The 22,387-nt window shown below is 38.1% G+C and overlaps 1 protein-coding gene across 8 annotated transcripts in view; it reads right to left on the bottom strand.

Annotated features, from left to right (window-relative positions):
• NSD3 (nuclear receptor binding SET domain protein 3) overlaps positions 1–22,387 on the bottom strand; it is a 131,720-nt gene that overhangs the window by 37,409 nt on the left and 71,924 nt on the right. For all 8 annotated transcript variants that reach the window (XM_072635169.1, XM_072635168.1, XM_072635171.1 and 5 more), the window contains 5 exons: positions 17,320–17,474; positions 8,811–9,326; positions 7,316–7,442; positions 2,273–2,373; positions 11–56 (listed from right to left, as the gene is read on the bottom strand). In XM_072635169.1, the coding sequence (XP_072491270.1) occupies positions 11–56; positions 2,273–2,373; positions 7,316–7,442; positions 8,811–9,326; positions 17,320–17,474 (945 nt within the window). The remainder of the gene's footprint in view (positions 1–10; positions 57–2,272; positions 2,374–7,315; positions 7,443–8,810; positions 9,327–17,319; positions 17,475–22,387) is intronic.

Here is a 22,387-nt window from a genome sequence, read left to right as displayed (position 1 = left end):
TATAACTCACCTTTCTGTAATCCTGTCTTCACTGTCGTTTGTAGAACTGTTTCAACCTGTTTGGACAGGAAAACAAGGAATTAATAAAGAAGTTTTTCTCTATTAATTAACATAAAGGAAAAATAACACTTTCACCAATCTAAGTTATGATGAGTGGTTAGTGTATCTGAAATCGGAAGTCAGTCCCATCTTCAGGGCAAGCTCTCTGTCCCAGGGTGGGGGGGCAGGGTTTAAATCCTAGCTGCCTATGCTGAATACCAAGTGACAACACACAGCCACATGCTCTCTATCGAAGTCCTTTTCCCACCATTCCCTTGGTGTATGAAGACAACAAGAATACTTTCCTCGGTGTCCAGGAGGCAAGAGAGGGGTTGTTTCTGCAACCAGCCCCGATGTTGCTATAAACCCCTCCCGCCCCAAATATGTTAGGATAAATTTTTACTTACTATGATACTCAGGTTAATGTAACTCACGCCACTTTAAGACCCTTCCGCGCCTGCACTCACAGCTAAGTTGCTGGGAATCAGGACCCTCTCTGTAGAGAGTGCTACAGGGCTCCATACAGCTGGAAGCTCAATACTTTTGCTGCTAGTACAAACTTAAGAAAATAAGTTTGTGATATTGCAAAAGCACTTTCTTGAGTGTCTTATGAACAGTGTTCTTGATCCTACATTAGGAGAGCGAGATTAGAAGTTATTCTGCCAATGTATATGTAAAACACGTGATAATTTGGTGATTGTACCATCAGAATTAAAGAAGGGAAGCTGTTTGAGGAGTTCCTGTTTTGGGCTAAGGATTGCAGTTTATGTTTCCTTAAGATGTGTTAAGTATGCATGTTGAAACACGTTTTGTAAATATTTAAGGATTGTTCTAAATTCTTTTTAAAAAAATTTTATTTTTTTACAACAGGTAAAAAAACATACAACAGAAGCGCTTTTATAGGATACAATTAGTAATACAAATATAAAATCTTCTAAACAATCACTGGTATTGTTCTACTACTAACTATAACACAGTGGCATTAACATTTTGTTTGTCCCATTATTTGTATTCATTCTGTTTATAATTTTAAACTGACTGGTCACAGACTGAATTTGGGAACCAGTTGCAAGATTACAACTTTATTTTGGTAATAAATACTGTAGATTTGCAAGAGCTCAGAAAGATTTTTTGGAATATAATTTCCTAGGTATGAAGTTCTGTATGCTAAGTGTGTCATCGGTTAGTGCATCACGAAGTTTTAGTTACATACTTTCTGGGAAAAATTGTTTCATATGCTCAATGATAGTATGAAGCACCCACACTGTCACTTTCATTCAAGTTAAGAAATTTAAAAATACAAAAGGAATCACTTAAAACAAGAAAATCAACACTCAACATCAAGTGGTTAAAAAAACACAAAGCTCATCTGAATTAGTTCCATTTAGAATGCCTTTTGCCAAGACAATTATCAAAATGGATACCCTTTTTATTTAGAAAAAGAAAAACCTTTTTTTCACTGGGCATCTAGGAAAAAGCAGCAACAGTTTCCAGAAACTTCCTTGAAAAAGTAATTAAACACTTAATGTATATAACCTGATAAGATTATATATACCTCATAAAATTAGTTTAATCACCTCCCTTAGCTCAGAATGATTTTTTTGTTTTGCTTTTAAATAATAAAGTATTATTTATCTGACACCCCAATTACAGGTGAGTGCTGTTCCACTGAAGGAAAAAAACATTCCAAAAAATCTGTTTTGCCAACAAAAAAATCAGATTACCTATGATTATTTGACTCTTAAATATAACTCTTATAGTTAAATTAATTTGATTTGTTTTTAAAATAAAAACATAATACAAACCAGCAGCTTAAACCAAAAATCAAAAGAAAAAAATGGAAGGAACTCAATGGAGCTTCCACCAAACAAAAATCACTGAAAACATGAAATCATTTTGCTCATAACAGAAATCTCAAAGTAAATGTGTCAGGTTCATTCAAGCGTCTTGCACCATAGGATCCCCGTTTCCTGAAGCCTGACTGGTTCTGTGAAAGTGCCTGAAGCAGGATCACAGGAAGGGCTGCCTTAGCAATGGGCACTGGCACTAACCAGCATGTAACATGAACAGTCTAGAAAGGAAACCCAATGGGGGAGAAGTTTTTTGTCTTTTGTTTTTAAAGAAAGAAAAAAAGAAAAGAAAAGACAGAAAGAAAAAAGAAGAGGAAGATACTAATATAAGCCACAACATTTACAAATACAATGTTTTAACTCTCTACATGTAGGAAGCCAACCTGCTCCTTTTTGATCTTCTTCTTTGGCACAACCTCAGTGGATTTCTCAGATTCAGAACGAGTTCTAATTGATCTTCTCTGCTGCTTCTTTTCTATGGAACCTAAAAGATATTTTAAAAAAAATTAAAGATTCCTCAAAATTTAAAACTATACCTGGCTGTTTCTTGTGCTCAACATTTATTCTCCTGCCTCCAGGTATTTAAATTAAACTGCTCCCATCCTGGAAATCAATCTCTTCTTTTCTCTACCTTTTAGAATCCTTATCTCCACCTTTTAGAATCCTTATCTCCTTTTCAATCTCTGTTCCACTGTCATGTCCATAAAACCTTCCCCAATCTCCTCAGATGTTATAATGCTTTCTTCCCTGTATTTAATTAGTTGGGTACATTTGTTTTATATAGCAGTAGTAAGATGACATTAAAATATTTGTATGTAACATAGTTGTTTTTTTACAACTTGGAAAATATTAAGAACTTGGATTAATGCAATAACCAACCATGACTCCAGAGGATGGATGCTAAAGCATGTTACCACTTACCAATAGGTGGGTGATAGATACAAGGTAGATAACGAGACATACATCTTTGGACAGGGCAAATGTGTAGATCTGTTTTGATCGACTATTCTTATACTAATTTATTACAAGGATTATGTTTTTCCCTTTTAATTGTGGAGAGGAAAGACTGAAAAGAGAAGGGAGAACTAGAAATAGCTCGTCTCCCCCATCCCTAGCCCCTTGCATGAAATAAAGGAGGGCACAATTGAGAGAAAAACAGACAAGCAAGGTAACCTTATAAGGAATGTATTGAATTTATTATATCCTTTTTTTTTTTTTTAAAAAGCAAGATATATGCACTAGGGATGTTTTCATTCACAATCCTCATTTTCTGTTCTACTTTATACAAAGAAACATTCTTGTTTTGGTGATTTTTGAATTCAGATCCAAAAATACAGTTAAGAAATTTTAAGCAAAGATTAAAATTTGGTTCAAGACTTGTACTCTTAAACTTCTGAAGAGAGTCCTCTTTAGCCCTTTATCATTTAATGAAGTACAAACTAAACAAGAAGTAACAGATACATATATAGCATGATAAACCAATCACTTACTGAGTGCGTACAAAGTACTGTGCCACTGACATTAAATAATGCTAACTCTTCTTCTGTGAAATGCTTTTTGGATAACATAAGTTTAAAATTTCAAAAACATTAGGAACTACTGCGACTTTAACTTAAAAAGCGTATTAATTCAAGTAACCCTCATAGGGGGAAGTTTTCTTTTTTTAGCAAATTGGGCCTGGAGTCATGAAAACCCAAGTTCAAATTCTGTCCCAGACGCTAGTTGTGTGACCCTGGACATGCCACCTGCCTGCCTCAAATTCCTCGGCTGTAAAATATGGATAACAGTATCCAACACATGGGATAACGTCTGTAAAGTGCTCGGCACATAGTAGGTGTTAATACAAATGCTTATTCCCTTTCCTTCCCAGTGCAAATAGAGAATACATTTAAAAGCCCTACAAATGAAAAAAATGATACCTGCAAAGGCTTTATTTTGTCATCCTTCAGAGAAATAATACCTCCATCATGGTAGCTCTCCAGTTTTCAAGTTCACAGACCATTTCACTAGCTGTGAAAAACCCAACCACCCTACTGGCTCCCATTTGCCCTTAATGGGAAGGAAAAAAATAGCACCTAATTTCCTTTTAAAGAGAATCCCTTTTGACACACTGCAGACTCACTGATCCTTACTTTTTTTTTTTTTTTTGCAACAGGAGAAAGGCATGAGAGCCTCTATATTACTAAGTCTCTTCATATTTCCTCTCCCTTTACTTCCTAAAGCCCCTTGACTATGGGGCCAGGGCTTGAGAGAAGCCAAGATCTCAATTTACTTTTCAATCCTGTGCAACAACTATTATAAACCTGTTTTGTGTACAGCTTTGTTCCCAAGCTGTGACTAGCAGATTCTCCTCTCTCTCTCAACTCCTGAACCATTATATTTTGATTTTTTTCCCTTCTCTTGGGGGTCAGCTTCACCTAGAGAAAAGTATAGTCTATTTTTACATTCCTGACCAGCCAGTGAACCAATCTGAGAATAGATTTTTTTTTAGAACCTCTTCTTTAGTGCTCCCACTGACAATACCTACTTGGGATAAAAAGAAAGATGAAAAATGAATAATTCTTTCCTTTTATTCCCCTCTACTTTTGGGGGAGAGATGGGGGAATTCTGATGAAAATGGCTCTTTCATCAGGCATAAACTAAAGTTTGGATTTTCTATACTATTACTCAACTATATGAATAGCTCTTAAGGATAAGCTGTTAATATTCCAGAAGAGAGAAACAAATAACTTTGGTCTTTGAAAATAGCTTTGGAAACTAAGATTTGAATAAACAAACACTAATTCAATTCACAAAGTGGCATATAACCACTTTTATGTGTGCACCCAGTATACTGAAAAAAAAAAAAATGAAATGTTGAAGGTCTCTCCATAGGATATTTGAGAAAATACAAACTAAGAGACTACAACTACTGAGGGAAAATACTTTTCCTAACTCTGCAATCTAAAGATTGCATCAAGGGCTTTGGAGAAATGGACATGAATTATAGTAACTACTGATTGGACAGAACAAAAGATGGTAAGAAGCCAAAGCTAAAACTCATATATAAGTCATGTGGAAAGTACCCACCTTAAAATGAAAGTCTTAATTTTCATAATAAAAACTCAAATGGACCCTGAAACTGGGTGGAGAGAGGCTGTGCAAGGGTGGGGAATGAAAGCAGCCCATGAGAATAAGATTGACTAGCAGGAAAAGATGTTAATGCATCTATGCTCCTTTGTACATAAAGGAGGTACATATGTCTGACATTTGTTTGTTGGAACAGCCTATATTTGGAAGATCCAAAGGCCCTTAACATCCTACTCTCAGTTTCTTCTAAATTAATTGCTCCTATATTTTAAAAAAATTACGCCTTAAAATTTGTTTTTTAAATGTAGTTAGTGTCAACATTTTCTCTATAACTACATCAACAAACTTTGTGTTTATATTTTACAGTACTACTTTGATGGGGGCATTTTCTTACTTTTGCAGGGCAGAAATGGTAATAACAGTTACTTCAACCTGGCAATCATGCAGTAAAAAAACAAAATAAAAACTCAAGTGACAGTAACTCTCTTCTAAATTATTTATGAACAGGAAGGAAATAGACTGACCTTTTTCTAGTTACAATCATATTAGACTTTTAAAATGACTTACCTTCAACCAGATGAAAAAATGAGTTTAAGTAAAAACCTCATTGCAGAAGTAAGGAGGAAAAGAACAACCTTTAGGTGAAAATAAAACTTCTGTTCAGACTGAGGTCAAACTGATGCGACTGTAAGCTGATTAGATGTTTCAAGCAAGGATCTCAGCCTTAACCTCTATCTTTATTCTTACAAGCCGCCAACAGATTAATGGAAATGGAAGCATCCCTTGCAGAGAAAGATAAGAACCTGGATCCATGACTGCACTGGCACAGAGAACCACCCAAGGAGGAAACTCCCTCCCACAGCTTCTTGAGTATAAAGGCTACTGGGCCAACAGCCAGGATCTACATGGAATGGTGATGGGGAAGGTAGTGACGTCACTTAACATATATATAGCGCTCACTATGTGCTGGAGGAAGCTGGAGGAAGCCAGGTAGCTCAGTGGATAACCCACTAGGCCTGAAGTCAGCAAGACCTGACAAATCTGGCTTCAGAGACTCATTAGCTGTGTGACTCATTTCTGCCTCAATCTGGGCAGCTAGGTGGCACAGGAGATAGAGTGGTGGGCCAGGAGTCAAGAAGATTTGAGCTCAAATCTTCCACACACACTTATTAGTTATCTGACCCTAGGCAAGTCACTGAACCCGGTTTGCCTGTTTCCTTGTCTGTAAAATGAGCAGAAGGAAATGGCATATCACTCTGGTATCTTTGCCAAGAAAAGCCTCTAGAGAGCACTGGCATGCTTTGGTACAGAGGGTCATGAAGAGTTGGAGGCAAATGAACAAGTGAACGATAATGTGCTACTATCTCATTTGATTCTCACAACGAATATTTTTATTTCATTTATTATCCTTTACAAATACTATCTCATTTATAAATGATAATAATAAAAGCTAATATTTATATCCTGGGCAATGGGCTAAGCACTTTACAACTATTATCTCATTTAATCCTCACAAGCCCTCTATGAAAAAGGAACTATTATTATCCCCATTTTAGAGATAAGGACACTGAGGCATATAAAAGTTAAATGAGTTGCCCAGTGGCATAAAGCTAGTAAGCATCTGAAGCTGAATTTGAACTCAGGTATTCCTGACTCCAGATCCATTGTTCTATCCACTGTGCCACCTAGGTATGTCAACTCCGATGACATTAATAATTTTGAAAATGTCATGTAATATTAACATGTCCAATTACAGACAATTAAGTTGAAATCTACTACTTTCATTCAAGCATCCACTACTAATTCACCCATCACTGAGCTGCTACAAAAAATTATATGAAATGATACAAATGCAAACTTTCAATCTGATTTTTCAACTCATTTCCTTTCCTTTACTCAGCTCTTCTTTGCATTAAAAGGCACACCTTTTAATAGCAGATTCAGTTTAGGAAAGGAGGCATGAGATGACTCTCCTAGAGGCAGGGGAGACTGGGTCTGAATTTCCCCTCCTGCAGAGACTAATTTTTACGATTATGGGAAAAATCACTTAACCTCTGAGCTTCAACATGAGGATCATGAGACATTGCCAGCATCTAGAAAGCACTTTAAGGTTTATAAAGTGTTTTACATATATACAATCTCATCATCTACTCCTACATGACCCTCCATGGTCTTTGATGTAAAGGACTTTGTAAGTCTTAAGGTGTTACATAAAATTTGGCTATGAGGCACTGGAAAGAGATGGGACAACAGAACTGGTATTAATATCATTTGACAGAGGTTTGAGGTTGCAAGCTTGAGTCAACCCCAGAGCTGGTAGTTGGCTCAGGGAAGTTAATACTAACATTTATACCTACCTGTTGACCCAGATGTTGTTTCAGGAGATGATACATTCTGAGTTGCTTTTTCATTTCTCTGGTTTGGTGTAGAAATGATAAGTTTGTCTTGTCCCCTGACACTTATTTCCGTTTTGTTACCAACTCCCTTTAAAATAAGCCAGATTAAAAACTGGATGATTACCAGGCAAATGGAATCGATTACAAATATGTTTTAGAACAATAATCATAATCACTGTTTCAAAATATTATACCACCGCTCATCCTAGGTTATCTTATTAACTCATTAATTCTTTTAACATAAAGTCAGAAAGAGGTAATAACTATAGTCTTATTTCATGGCTAAGGCAGAGAGAGAAGAAAAAAAACAGTCCTGTGATGAATAAAATAAAAATTGAACCAAAAGTCCCTAGTTTCCTAACAAAAGTTAAATAAAATATCTTTCAGTATAGATGCCTCCTCATACACCAAATTAAAATGAAAAGAGCTCGTCATTTTCATCTGGCAGGTAATGGCATGGGAAGTAGTCTTAATCAAAACAAAAAAGCCCTTTTATGGGTGTCCCCAAAAAACCCATAGCTGCCAGTAGAAAAGAGGTGATGGGTACCTGCAAACTGTGAGCAAAGACCATATCTGCGTGGGCAAGTCTTATTTTAAGAAACCCTAACATGGTACATTTAAGTTAGGGTTTAAATCATATACAAGTTTTAAGGAATGTCTACTATATAGACATACAATTATATCCAGGTATTCCTGTAAAATAACAAAACAATTTAAAATACACATCCATGCATTATTGCCAATCTATCTACCAAGTCAGCGTTAGGCTTGGGCCATAAGTTCTGAAGAGATGAACTGTTTCAAGGCTATAGGATGGCAACTACCAAACAAGTAAGGACTAGCCGAGTGGTGAAGCTGCATGAGGATGTGGCTTGCATGAAGGTTCCCTCTCCTACATTATTTACACTTTGGCAATTGTAGAGTTAACAGTTTGAGAATAAATACAGTCCAAGCTCTTCTTAGAAATGCATTTAATTAAACTTCAGTAAGTAAATATTTCCTGCCTATCTCTGACTCAAAGAAACCAACCAAAATGACTACTAAACATTTTCGGAACTGTTGATCAAAATCAGATATAATATTGTTATCAATGTTACTTTAAAAGGAATTTTTCTTTCTTATAATCAGTAATAAACGATTTAATAAAAACGATCCTATGCAACTATTATGATAACCATATAGGTTATAATACAGGCAAAGGACCCAGCTTTTTCCATGACTGTAGAAAGCTAAGCTCTATCTTGGCCGCAAATCTCAACATTAATTTATTGCATATGGGGATACTAAAAAAGAAACAAAACAAAACCAACCCCTCCCCCAAAGAAATTCTAGCCTTTTGCCTAAATTTCCTTAGGGTCAAAAAGACTAAACTGCATTTCAAATGCCTATAAACAAAAAACAAACAACAACAAAAAAGCCACAAACAAAAACAAAAACTATAGACTTTGGAGGGTACCTTTGTGGAATAAACAAACTGATCAATGAATTTCCCATCTCCCGCAGCATTCTGAAGAGCAAATACTTGTTCAATTTTCACAACTGGAGACATGTTGCACTTCTGCAGATCCAGGCTGCCTTTGTGCATTGTGATGGAAGCCGGTAAAGATTTCCTGGCTGCCGCTGTTTTCCATGCTATTTTCACAGGGGGCGGCTCTTCCTCTTCTGCACTCGCATGCCGTCTCTGGCTGTGTCTGCGGAGCTCTGCACTTGGCAAGGAGGAGGCTGCCTCCCCTGCATTGCTCTGCTCTGGCTGAGTGTTCAGCACTGCTTTAGGTCTCCGGTTCTTTTTCACTTCTGCTTTGGAGGCAGCACTCTTTTTTGCTTGAGATAAAACTTCCTCAGGCTGCTTGTCAACATAGATGAAAGTGTACTGTTCTATTCTTTCTTCTCGGCTCATCTTCAATGCTTTTTCTGCATGGGCAATGCCAATGTCCCACTGGGCCCTCTCCCGCTGAGGTCGGGGTTTCCTAATCTTTAGAACAGAAATGGACATATTGAATCAGTCATATCTTAGATACTCCAAATCCGGCTATGCATTTTAAAAGCACATAACTCCTAGGTAACAAAAATAAAATCCTAACTATTAGTCTTCTTAGATTACTGAGCCAAAAAGCAAACGAAAGGGTATACATGTACACACACACACACACACACACACACACACACACACACACACACACGTGCATAAAAATATGTCCTGATGTGAAGTTAAAATAAACATTTACCACTTAACTTTCCCACTTCCACAATGGAGAAGTCTCTAACAAAGGTAGTTTTAATACCACTTGATTGAATAGTATAATGAAAAATAAAAGATGAATAAAAGAAGACAACGACTTCAGGTGGCTGTGAGAATATCAAAATAAAAAATCAAACTTTAAAAAAGAACAGAGTTCTATTTCTCTCACTGAATGAAGAAAGAGAATAGGACAAAGAACAAAGCCCGTAGCTTTGTCAGCAGCACTGTACAAACAAACATAATAATGAGGCAGTCCTTACCTGAGCTCAGGGAGCTTACATTCTGTATTCTACTAGGCAGAGATGGGAGTGGGGCCTGGGCAAATTTCAGGAGACTATGATCATGGATGGAAAGAAAATCACATCTTTATTTTCCCTAACCTATCACTAAAATATAGCTTTTGGTTCAACAATGGATGTAGGCAAATAACATTATTCTGAGAAGGGGTCCATAAGGTGTCATCAGATTGCCAAAGGAGTGCACAGACACAAAACAGGTTAAGAACCCCACTATACCAAGGGAATACAAAATGCTCACAAATTAGTAAACATATTATGGCACTTAATAAATACTTAATCTATCTATTCCCCAAAAGGGGGTGGTCAGTCAGTAACAATTACGGGAATCAGGAAAATCTCTGTAAAGGAGTTGGAATTTGAGCTGAGTATTGAAAAGGAGCTAGATGATCCAAGATGCAAAGCTATGGAAGAGAGGAATCTAGGCAAAGGGACAGACTATTTAGATAAATCCTAAGGAGTTGCTGTCTGTACATATCAAGCAATCAATTAACAAGTATTTTTTAAGTACTTGCTGAATGTCAGGCGCCTTGGAGTAACTGGGGATACAAGTGAAAAGAAATCTTTACTTGCAATGAGCATGCATTCTAAGAGGGGAAGACAAAAAAAACCACACCAGATATATACAACATAAAATGAATAAATACAAATAGGCACAAAGTAGTTAAAATATAAGGCAGACTAAGAGGGAAGGTTGGGAGTATTAGGAAGGCTTCATGTAGAAGATAGTGCTTGAGGTGCATCATAAAAGAAGAGTGGGACTCTGGGATAGAATTAAGGAGGGTCTGCATCCCAAGAATGAATGGATGGCCTTTGCAAAAGGACAGAGAAGGAAGGAGAAGTGTAAGGAACAGAGAGAAGGTCAGTTTGGCTGCACTGCAGAATGCAGACTGGAGAGTAATATCCAATGAGGCTGGAAAGACTATTTGGCGCCAGGTTGTATAGAGCTATAAAAACCAGAGGAGGTTAGATTTTTATCCTACATGCAACAGAAAGCCACTGGACTTCATAGAGTAGGAGAGGCGTATAGTCAGAGTTGTGCTTAAGGAAAATTACTTTGGCTCTCAGGATTGTCTGCAATGGTAGGAAACTTAAGGCAGGGAGATCCTAGGAAGCTGCTGCAATAATCTAGATGAGAAGTGATGATGGCCTAAACAAAAGTAGTACCTGTGTGAGACAGAAAGGACTGGAAATGAAAGATGCTGTGGTGGCAGAAAAGGAGTAAACAAAGGAGGCCAAAGAGTGGTCAAACAGGTCAAAGTAGGAGACAGTTGTATCACAAAAACCCAGAGAAGCGAAGAGAAAGTCAACAATGTCAAATGGTGTAGATAGGTGAAAAAATACAGGGAATGAGAAAAGAACATATTTGGTGATTAAAAGATCAATGGTAACTTTAAAAAGAAAAGTTTCAGTTGAATGATGAGATCAGAAGCCAGACTCAAAAATGTAAAAAAGTAGGTGGAGGTGGTGCCTAGCAGAAGACAGTTTTTGGCTGAGAAGGAGGAAGAACAATTGCTTCGGGGGATAACTGAATCTAGTGAAGATTTCTTAAAAAATAGGGGACATATGGGCATGTTTTACACAGTTGTAACAGAGGTAGCCTCAGAGCTCAAGATTATCCACCAGGCCATAGTGATTTTTTAAAAATTAAATTAAGAATGATTTTAAAAAAAAATTAGAACATTTGGGTTTGAAAACTTAACATTTTTAATATGACTAAATCTGAAAGGAAATTCTGTTTGAGGTATTTAAATCAACAGAATAATAAGGAAATCAAGTCTACTTAAAGAAGCAGAAACTAAAACCCTAATAGTTTCCCAAGAGTTAGCTTCCTTAGACAGCTGATGGAAAACAAAAAGCAGTTGCTTGGTAGTAATAAAACCTCCATGACAAGATAGAGAATACTTGGTTTTGTTTTTGTTTTTTTTGGTGAAGTACTAATTGGAGGAAAAGTAGAGAAATGAGCAATAGGGTTACATGAAAGCCTTTATTTTTCCAAAATGAAAAAATATTTAAATCATGGATCTAGGACAATTTAGACTAAATAGTAGTCAGGGCCATGAAAAGCTCCCCAATACGGTGATCTGCCAAAGAAAATCTTTGGAGAAAAACAAGTTTTTAGTTCAAAAGCTCCTGCTTCCTTTTCTTCTAACAAAGAATTTCATCTGGCTACATATCAAATTAGCTGGCAAACAGCACACTTAAGCAGTACTCTGGGCTAACATGAAAACTCTCCCCTACTCCCCCAAACTCCAGTTTCCAGGCTCACGCTTAGCTCCAAGGACCTAAGCAGAGTTGCAACAAAAGAGACAGGTGATGATTGGGCATTTCTGAGATAAAGTAAACATTTTCAAATGAGATACAATATTTAGTGATGATGAGGCTTAAGGGATGTTATAACGTTGTGAATGATCAGTCAGATAGTAAGGTGCTATATGGAGTTAGAGACCTGAGCTTGTGTGACCTTGGGCAAGTCCATTTGGGAGGAGTTGGGGGGGCTCAATTTCCTGATCTGTAAAATAAGGGAACTGGAATAGATAACCATGAGGTCTCTTCTGGTTCTAAATATTGTTACTGCTGTTCAGTAGTGTCCAATTCTTTGTGAGCCCATGGACCACAGCAAACCCATACCATCTATGAGGTTGTCTTGGCAAAGATAATGGAGTGATTTGCCATTTCCTTCTCCAGTGGATTAAGGGAAACAGGGGTTAAGTGACTTGCCCAGGGTCACACAGCTTGGAAGTGGCTAAGGCCAGATTTGAACACAGGTCTTCCTGACTCTAGGCCCAGCTCTCTATTCACTAAGCCACCTGGCTGCCTCACCTCTAAATACATGATCCTATAATTCCACTTTCACACTGTTTAATAGCTTCTTAGTACTCCTATCAGTACCCTTATTTCTTCAGAAAAGGAAAATAACTCGAGGGGCTGTAGAGATCATGATGGTGGTCCTGATGGAAGTGGTATTATCTGTACCGGTGTTCTGCCTATCCTGGCCCACCCTCACCTAGTCTATCACAATGGCTGCCTGTCTCCTCTCCCCACCTCTTCCCACTCCAATCCATCTTCCACACAAATGTCAAAGTGATTTTTCTTAAGTGCAAATCTGACCATTTTACTCCTTTTCTCAAAATCTAATGACTCCCTACATCCCCTAGAATAAAATACAATCTTTTAATACCCTTCACAACCTGGCCCCTACCTCCTGTTCCAGACTCATTCTGTGGTCCAGACTAATTGACCTACTCTCTGTTCATCATTCATGGCACTCATCTTTCATCTTAATGCCCTGCCTGTAATGCCATCCTTTATGAGTATACATGCGTCCCCTCCTCATTGTTCTGCCTTCTATCTCTTACTTTCCTCAAGATGTAACTCAAGGACCACTTCCTCTATGGTTTTTCTAATCCCTCCAAACGCTAGTCACCTCCCTAACAATCCTGTATTCATTCTGTATGTACTTACATATGTGTAAATTGTCTTCATCAATAGCATCAATAACTCCTTCAGAACAAAGACTGCTTCATTTTCTGTCTTTGTACTTCTAGTGCCTAACACAGTGGGTTTAATAAATGTATGATTGATCGACTAATCATATACAAATGGGGCAAGAGATAGTGAAAGGTTGAAATGAAAGGATAAACATGGTTTTATGTATTCAGGGATAATCAAAAGAAGTGGAGTTGTTATTATAGTAATTGCTTTGGTAGAAGACAGAAGGTGACTATGATATGACTTTTTAAATAAAGGGATGTACTATGTGGGGCTGTTTTTGCTTAGAAAGGATATAAAGAGCAACTAAAAAAGTAGGTGAGAGGTACAAACACAGTACTCTACATAATACAAGAGGACAGAAACTAGATTATACCATTTCCCCTATTAAAAAACCTTTAGGGCTTCTCAATTGCCTATAGATAAAAGGGAAACCCTAGCATGGCACTCAAAGCCCTTCATAATCTGACTCCAACCCATATTTACAGCTTTATTTCACACGATTCCCCTTTATATACTACACATTCTAGACAAATTAGACCACTAGACATTTCTGCATGTCTCAAGAGTAGCTATGGGGAACAAATGATATAAGGTATGTAAAGAGTCATCTGAATCTTAAAGCACTATGTAAACATGGCTGGCTGCTATCACCCCCCAATTCAACATTTCCTCTCCTATATGCATCCTATATTACCACTTAGTATAGTTCCTGGCACCAAGTTGGCCCTGAATAAATGGTTATGGATTCACTGATATCTGAATATCTGACTAGGCTACTGAAAGTACTACTCATTTTCTACCCTAACAATCTATCTTTCTTCAAGTCTCAGCTACTATGATACTACTTCAGTGATTCTTCCCTTGATCCCCCTGCCAACTTCTTTCCTTCACTGAATTTTCCTAGAACACTTCTCTGGATCTCTGTTTTGCTTCATCACATTTTAATCTGTAGTACTATGTATATGTTTGACTGCTCCTAATGGAATGTGGGCAGTATTATGCGGGCATCAGCCTGGCACATTCCACAATAACTGACACTTCATTCATTCTTCACCCTTCAATGCTGGGGATGGAAGCTCAATTCCAGGTGGACAGTCTCGGGCGGGTAAAGGTGGGAACTTCTAAATCTTAGAGTTCTCACGAGACCCCCCAGGAAACGACTGGGAATCGAGGTGAACCGAGCTATCTCGTGTATTTCCGCCTCTTCCCGTGAGAAACGTGATGGGAGAGAGCTCTCCCCGCTCTCAAGATTGTCCCGGATCTGGGCACACTATTGTTATCTAACAGCACGGTATTCAGATGCAAACTATGCTGCTGGAGAGTTTAAGTAGGATCAGGAAAGCCTGAAAGTTCTCTTGGGCGGAGGGGCACGGAGCGGACAGGACACAAAGCTCCGCTTTTCCTCTCTCCTCTCTCCCCTCCCCCTCTCTCCCCATTTATACTTCTACTTCCAATCTCTTATTGTAAGATCTTTGCCTCCTTGGGAGATTCTTTGCTCCCTCCTAAGGAAGAATTCCCCTGCACTTGTAACTAGACCCTGAAATAAAGCTCAACCCTTGTTCGACTCTGGAACGTCCTTTTTCTCATACGAGCATCCGGTTTGGCCAACCGAAGACCTCCGATAGAGGTAAGGGAAGACTTGGGTAGCCCTCAGGCCTCTAGGCCTGGCACTTCAACCTTTTTGAACCTCATTTTCTTCATCAGTAACATGGGAGGATTAAATCAGATATTTCTAAAGTCTCCTCTAGCTCTAGCTCCTATAAGCTTATGGGTTTTTCTAGGATAGTGTTCTACCAGTCATTCCTCCTAAGTCTTCCCTTGTTCACATTGATCTCAGCCTACAGAAAGCAACACGCCCTTCAAAACACCTTCCCTTGATCTTTCCACCTAATACTTCTCCCCTCTTTTAGCACTAAAAACAGTTTATACTCAGTGTCTATATTTCTTTTTTCAAGTAAATCTTTTTTCCCCTGGAGGTGGACTAGGGAGGGGAATCTCTGTTACTTTACTAGAAATACAATCTGGTATAGCAGACAGCAAGCCAGCTAGGAAGTCTTGGGTTCAAATCCTACCTCTGACATATACAGGTTGTATCTGGCAAGTCATCTAACTTCTTAATACCTGAGGCAGCTCCCTAAGACTACAAATTGCAGAGTATTGGTAGAGACAGTTTATTCATCTGAAAGTTTTCTATACCAATGAAATCATAGGTACAATTCTTATCTCAACTTAACTAAAACAACTCTAAGGTTACCAATGAACAGGGAGTCATGAAATCACATGGCCTTTTTCTCATTCTCACTGACTTCTTTGGAGTACTGGAGCACTTCATAACTATTTGCTGCTTCTTTATGTTTTTGGGTTCTCTGATACTGCACAATCTTGATTCTTCTACTTTAGGATTACAGGTCCTAAAACAGAAAGGGAGCTTGGAGGTCACCAAGCCTTCTAGTTACAAATAAAAAAGTTAATTGCCCATTATCAGAGATATAAAGGAAAGAGTTGGGATTTAAACCAAGGTTCTGTGACTCCAAATCCAACACTTGCCATTGTACCACTAACCTCTCTGACTATTTGTTGTGAAGAGCTTTTCTAGCTCTTCTTTTATTGTTTCAAATATAATGTTTTTTGGGGAGACAAGGGGAGGAGAATTCTTTGAGACAGGTCTTCCTATGTCATCCAGGCTGGAAATATCCAGGACACTCACAAGCCTGATGGTACTGCTGTGAAGCAGAGAAACTCTGAGCTGCTCTATTTCTGACATGGGCAAGTTTGCTCCTTACACAGCCTAGTGATCCTGTGACCTGAGCTCAAGTGCTATACCAGACTCAGCCTCACTGGTATAAAGGATTTAAAGGAGAGTACTGACCCTTTACCTAGCCCTCCCTTCCCTACATATTCTCCTATTTGATGAGCTTCACTCTCATAACTTTCACTATCAATTTATGTGAATGACTCCAAATTTATATCTCTAACTAGTCTCTTATTCTGATCTCTCCCTGTTGAAATATGAAATGGAAGTGATCTTTTCAACCTCTGAATCTCCTAAAGTACTTTCCCTATATCTCTTCTATGCAATTACCATATTATATTTTGCACTAAAGTTATTTGGTACATGTTTTATTATCCCTAATAGAATGCAATCCCTACCAAAAGCCAACTTGGCATCTTCTCAAGGACCTAGCATAGCAAGTGCACAAAATAGGTGCCTAAAAATGTGTGCTGAATACAAGCATTTTTATGAATGATAGTAAATTCTGAAAATCTGCCTATGAGGCTTTCTAACATGCTAGGAATTTACTTTCTAAATAAAATAAAGAGAAATCTGACCACCTATGACTCATTCCCAACTAGTAGTTTGATAAAATTTGAAAAGAAACTCGAGTAATTTCTCACCTAAAATATCACTGCATTAGATTTAGCATTTTAGGTCCAATTTCTTCAAATCATACAATATAAAATTCAGCTCAGTTCTGTTAATAAAACACTCTAAAGTTAAACAGATCTATTAAAAAGATTTAAGACATTTGTCTTCTTAAAGTAGTGATCACATGTTCACACACAGGCAAATGGACAAAAGACTGTGCACATCATGCACCTTGTGTAATAATTCAGAAATTTCACTTTTATCACAAAACATTTACAAGCTAATGACAGACTTAGGAAACAAAACTTACGGGAGGAAGTCAAGAAAATATAAAACATAACTAATTCTAGCAAGTATTTTACACTTTACCAGCACCCGGTTAATTTATGTTAATAAGTTTCTGACATCAGAAAGTCATTTACTGTGAATTCTTATTAAAACTGTAGTTCTTATTATGGATAATAATGATCTATTAAAAATTGTACTTGATGGAGATCAAAAGCAGAGAAATAAAACTCATACTGATTGAATTCAACCAAGAGAAATTCCACTGAATCATTAAACATACCTTCTGTTTCTCAGAGTGATTGCTGGCTTGTTTAGTTGCTTCAGCTAGTAACTGTTCATACTGTTTGTGTCCTTTGTACTCTCGTACCCGCTTTTCATGGACCCATGCTCGTTCTGGTTGGTTGCTAAAAAATTGGACGTGGTACTCCCGGGCCCCTGAAAACAGAACCTCTTATCAACAATTTGAAACAAAATAACATGAAGATATTCATCCATAAAAATTCATGTGTAAACCACAGTGAATAGTCAAGGTTTTCCAGAGTCCTAATTCTATAGCCATCCATCATGTACACAAAGATTTATAAACCATAGTATATCATATAAAGTAATACCACTATCATATATTGAGAGTATGTCATGCCTATTGATTAAATGTTTGCATAATAAGATTCTGAATTTAAAGAAAATTGTATTAATCATTGAATTTTTTGAATAACAATGAATTTTGAGTAACTATGGTTAAAAACAAACTGATTTTTGTAATATTTACATATATGAGTAATAAACACCCAACTCTTAATTTGTCCTCGATAATGGAAAAAGATAGATCTTGAAAACTTAGAAAACAATTTCAAAGTAATGATAATTTAACTTATTGTTGCTCAGTCACCTCAGTCCTACCTTTATGACCCCATTTGTGGTTTCTCCTCTAGGGGATCCATTCTGTCAGGCAATCAGATGCTAAGTGACTTGCCCAGGGTCACTGAGGCCAGATTTGAACTCAGATCTTCCTGACTCTAGGCCTAACGTTCTACTCCCTGAGCCACCAGCTGCCTCTATATTACTGTGTTTTATGGTTTATAAATAAAACACTTTCTTTACACCACTCTTGTGAGTTACTAAGTGTAAATATTGTCTCTGTTGAGACAACAGGACAATGAGACAATTCTTCTGTTGAGAAAAGGAAAGTAAAGCTCTAAAAGATTAAGTGTCTTTTTCCTTTGGTCACAGAACTAATAAATGTCAGAGCCAGAAGCCAAATACTCAGTACTTCTGAGTATCAAGTCCACTGTATCAAACTGCTTCTCTATAATAACTCCATGCTCCCATCTCTCTAGGCACTAGCACAGACTATCCCTCACACCACTCTGGCCATCTTTGTATCATTTATCCTCTCTGCTAATGTAATGGATCAGTTGATGGGTTTCCAGACCCCAAGCTGTCAAGCCCTGGGCTCACATTGTCCTCATTTGTGAATGTATCACTTGGCCTACCCAGTATTTAGTATTCCACCCCAGCAATCTCCAAGTCATCTGCCCTGTCACAGGAAGTCCAATAAAATCTAAATGGAGAGATTCAAATGTAACATTTTAATCCTGACTTTATAAAAATGTGTTTATTAATTTATGAACAGAATTAAGTTAAGATATATTTCAAATAATACAAGGAAGAGTTTTCAAACGTTCAGTTTCTTTATAGGCATGAGAACGCTGCAAGATTGTCCTGACAGAATAGGTGGCATGTTCCTCTGTTTTGGGGGTGCCACTTACTACTTGATATCAAAACTGGGTGAATCAGCCTCCTTAGAATGTACAGATGAGGCCAAAGCTACTTGGCTCTGTCTCATTCTGACAGAGCTAGCAGCTGGAGCTGGAGTGGAGCATCATGATTCAATTAACGTGATGAATCTTGAAAACTGCACACAAATGGGGGGAGGGAGAAGGGAGAAGCACTTTCTACACAAGGAGAGGACTTCAGAGGCACAAGTCTCTAAGGAGGTAATTTTTAAGTGGAGCTCTAGAAACTCAAGGGTGAAAATAAAATGTTTTATGCTTTGCCAGGGTAAGAGGAGTCCCTTAGAGAGCCTTATTATCCTTACCTCCCGATTTCTTAGTAACTCTGACAAAAAGGTGTCTACTTTATGGCTACTGCGGAATTTCAGATCACTTTCCTTAGAAGAATTCTGCTGTCCTTAAAAGAATTCAGTAAGTTATGACAGAAGGACAAAGAACTATGTTTAAAAGTCAGAGTAGCAGTGGCTGCCACAGGAAGAATAATTAGCAAAATACTTTAAGATTTGCAAAGTGTTTGGCAAATATCTCATTTTATTCTCACACAACTGTGGGAAGTGGGTACTATTATTATCTGCATTTTAGAGCTGAGAAAACTGAGGTAGACAGCGGTTAAGTGATTTGCCTAGAGTTGCACAGGTAGTAAGTATTGGAGGCTGAATTAAAACTCGTTTTCCAGACTCCAGCACTCTACCCGCTGTGCAACCTAGCTGTCTCTTAATATCTCTTAAATAACAGAAATGGGAATAAAATAATGGTAGAAAACACAGTAGAGCAATTTTTATTCAATTTAAGACTGAAGCCATGTAAATGAGCATTTTTTTCAACAGTAAAAAATAAGATAAACTAAAAGACGCAAAGGGTTATCCCGAGAAATGTCACTGTCAGGTATCTAGCACCCTGATCAGCAGTAAATAGCTAGCTACATCACCATGCTTTGGGGAACAGATCTCTTTAAACCATGTGATTTAGTGACTCACACTACCTGATCTCAAATGAATTTCCCAAGGTTCTTCTCTTAGGAAAAGGATGGGCTGGCCAGCCTAATATACCAGTATTCTGGATCTCCATAAATTTCTCACTGAAAAGTAACTTTCTGACACTGCTAAGTTTGTGAATCTGGGTGGTAATTAAACCTGTGTATTCTTGGATGCAGTGATCATTAAGGGTCTGAACAAGAAGAGCTAAAACATTTATCTTGAGTAGGCTGAGAGGCAGCATGGCATTAACAGAGAGAACACTAGACTTAGAATCAGGAAAACCTGGGCTCCAATCCTGCCTCAGACATTTACTTACTGATTGTGATACTTTAGGTAGGTCACTTACCCTCTGTTGGCCTCAGGTTCCTCATCTGTGAAATGGAAGGTTTAGACTCCATGACCTCTAAGGTCCCTTCCAGCTTTAAATCCATGATGGTATCAGTACTAGACTAATTAGTGCTAGCCTTTTCCCTAAGAACAACATTAAAATCATATAATTTTAAAGGTGAAAGAAATCTTTGGAAAATCATCTAGTCCAATCCCCTAATTTTATAGCTGAAGAAATTGAGGCCAAGAAAGATAAAGTGATTTGTTTAAGGTCATATAACCAATGAGTGGTGCAGTAGCTAGAGTCCAAGGCCTAGAGTCAGGAAGACCTGAGTTCAAGTGAAGCCTCAAGACACTTACTACCTATGTGACCATAAGCAAATCACCTAACCCTGTTTGTCTCAGTTTCCTCAACTATTAAATGAACTGAAGAAGGAAATGGCAAACCATCCTAGTACCTTTGCCAAGACAACCCCAATTGGGGTCATAAAGAGTCAGACATGACTAAACTAAAGTGACTGAACAACAGTCTTCTGGATAGAATGACAAAAATGGGGAAAAAAAAAAATTTAGAGCAGCTGGGTGGTGCAGTGGATAGTGCTGCGCCTGGAGTCAGGAACACTTATTTTCCTAAGCTCAAATCTAGCCTCAGATACTCGTTATCTGTGTGACTCAGGATGAGTCATTTAACCTTATTTGCCTCAGTTTCCCCATTTGTAAAATGAGCTGGAGAAAGAAATGGCAAATCACAAGAGCATATTTGCCAAGAAAACCCCGAACAGGGTCACAGAGAGTCAGACATGACTAAAAAATGACAACAACAACCAAGCAAGTGGTAAAACCAGACACAGAACTCAAGACTCCTGACTCATTCCAATGATCTTTGCAGTTATCTATTTAGTTTCCATATAACAAGAATATCTTATATCACTTTCTGTAGGCAAGGTGAAAGAGAGAAACTTGTAAGGTTAAGATCATGTAGAAGAATGAACAACCTCCTCACATACCGAACTTTTCCCTGCCCACCCTAGAAGGGGAGCAGATCTACCCAGCTTCCTCGGCAATACCCCTCAGAAACTCTGAGCTTCTCTACTCATCTGCCTCCCATTACTACCCTTATGGCTTCTCCCATTTCTCTCCTCATTCTGTGCATTTGTCAATCACCAACTATTTAGGAAAAAACTGCCCCAGCCCCTTTCTGCTTATTCTCTCATCAGATCAAGCCTCGCCTACTCATGTCCTATTCCAATCCTACTCACTCCTTCCATTGTGTCCTCTGGATTTCCTCTTCCATTATGAATAAACTCCTGTTGACAACATCTCTGTCTCCATTCCCGCCATGAGTTAGCCTTCACTGAGAACTGGCCCCACTTTCGCCAAAATCATATAACTCAAATTTCCTCTCCAGAAATGGTTGTACTTTCTCTCATGTCCCAAACACATTGGGAAATCATGACACTCCTTGATTTCTACTATCGCTTCCATACTCTTCCTTTACTTCTACCATTCACCAACTCCTCCTCCTCTGAAGACCATTCAATTAAAATTTTTCACCTAAGCAAAATTATGATAGCTGTAGTATACTGACCTGCAGGTCATTCTTCCTCCTCTCTCAAGGATTTCAATATCCACTTAGATGCTCCCTGAAACTCTCTCTTCTCCCACTTTCTCAATTTTAAATCCTACAACTTACTCTTCACTCTGCCTCAGCCATAGATGAGGATAGTCGCAGACTAGATCCTGCCATTACCCACCAAGTGGTCCATCTCCCTAATTAGAAACTCTGCAATTACACCCTATCATTCCACCTATGCTGTGCCCACTTAAACCTGTTCTTATCTCACTACTGATACCACCAAACCCCATTCCCCCAAACCAAAATTCCTTAGTACTTTCTCAGGCCATTATCCCTGCTTTGATTTCACTTTCCTTCCTCTCCAACTTCAATCTCATAGTTAGCCATTTCAATTCTACATCATCCTCTCCTTCTGAATCCTATGTTCCCTCGTTTGCCTTATTTGGCCAGATTTCAGGTCTGAATTAATCCTACCATCTTCCACATCCGTTCCTATGCATGGAAGAAGTGTTTCAACAATGACAACTGGGTACATTCCAAATTCATTTTAATCCAGCCACAATGGGGCTTTCAGAGCAGCAAGAACTCTCTGAAACCTCCCAGATTACTTTCACCACTATCCCTATCCCTGCTTCTCTCAAGCAATCCATAATGCCCTCACACTTGAAAAAGGAC

The sequence above is a fragment of the Notamacropus eugenii genome, chromosome 1 (assembly GCF_028372415.1).
Source record: "Notamacropus eugenii isolate mMacEug1 chromosome 1, mMacEug1.pri_v2, whole genome shotgun sequence".
Classification (NCBI taxonomy): Eukaryota; Metazoa; Chordata; class Mammalia; order Diprotodontia; family Macropodidae; genus Notamacropus; species Notamacropus eugenii.
This window is presented reverse-complemented; position numbering and strand designations above follow the sequence as displayed.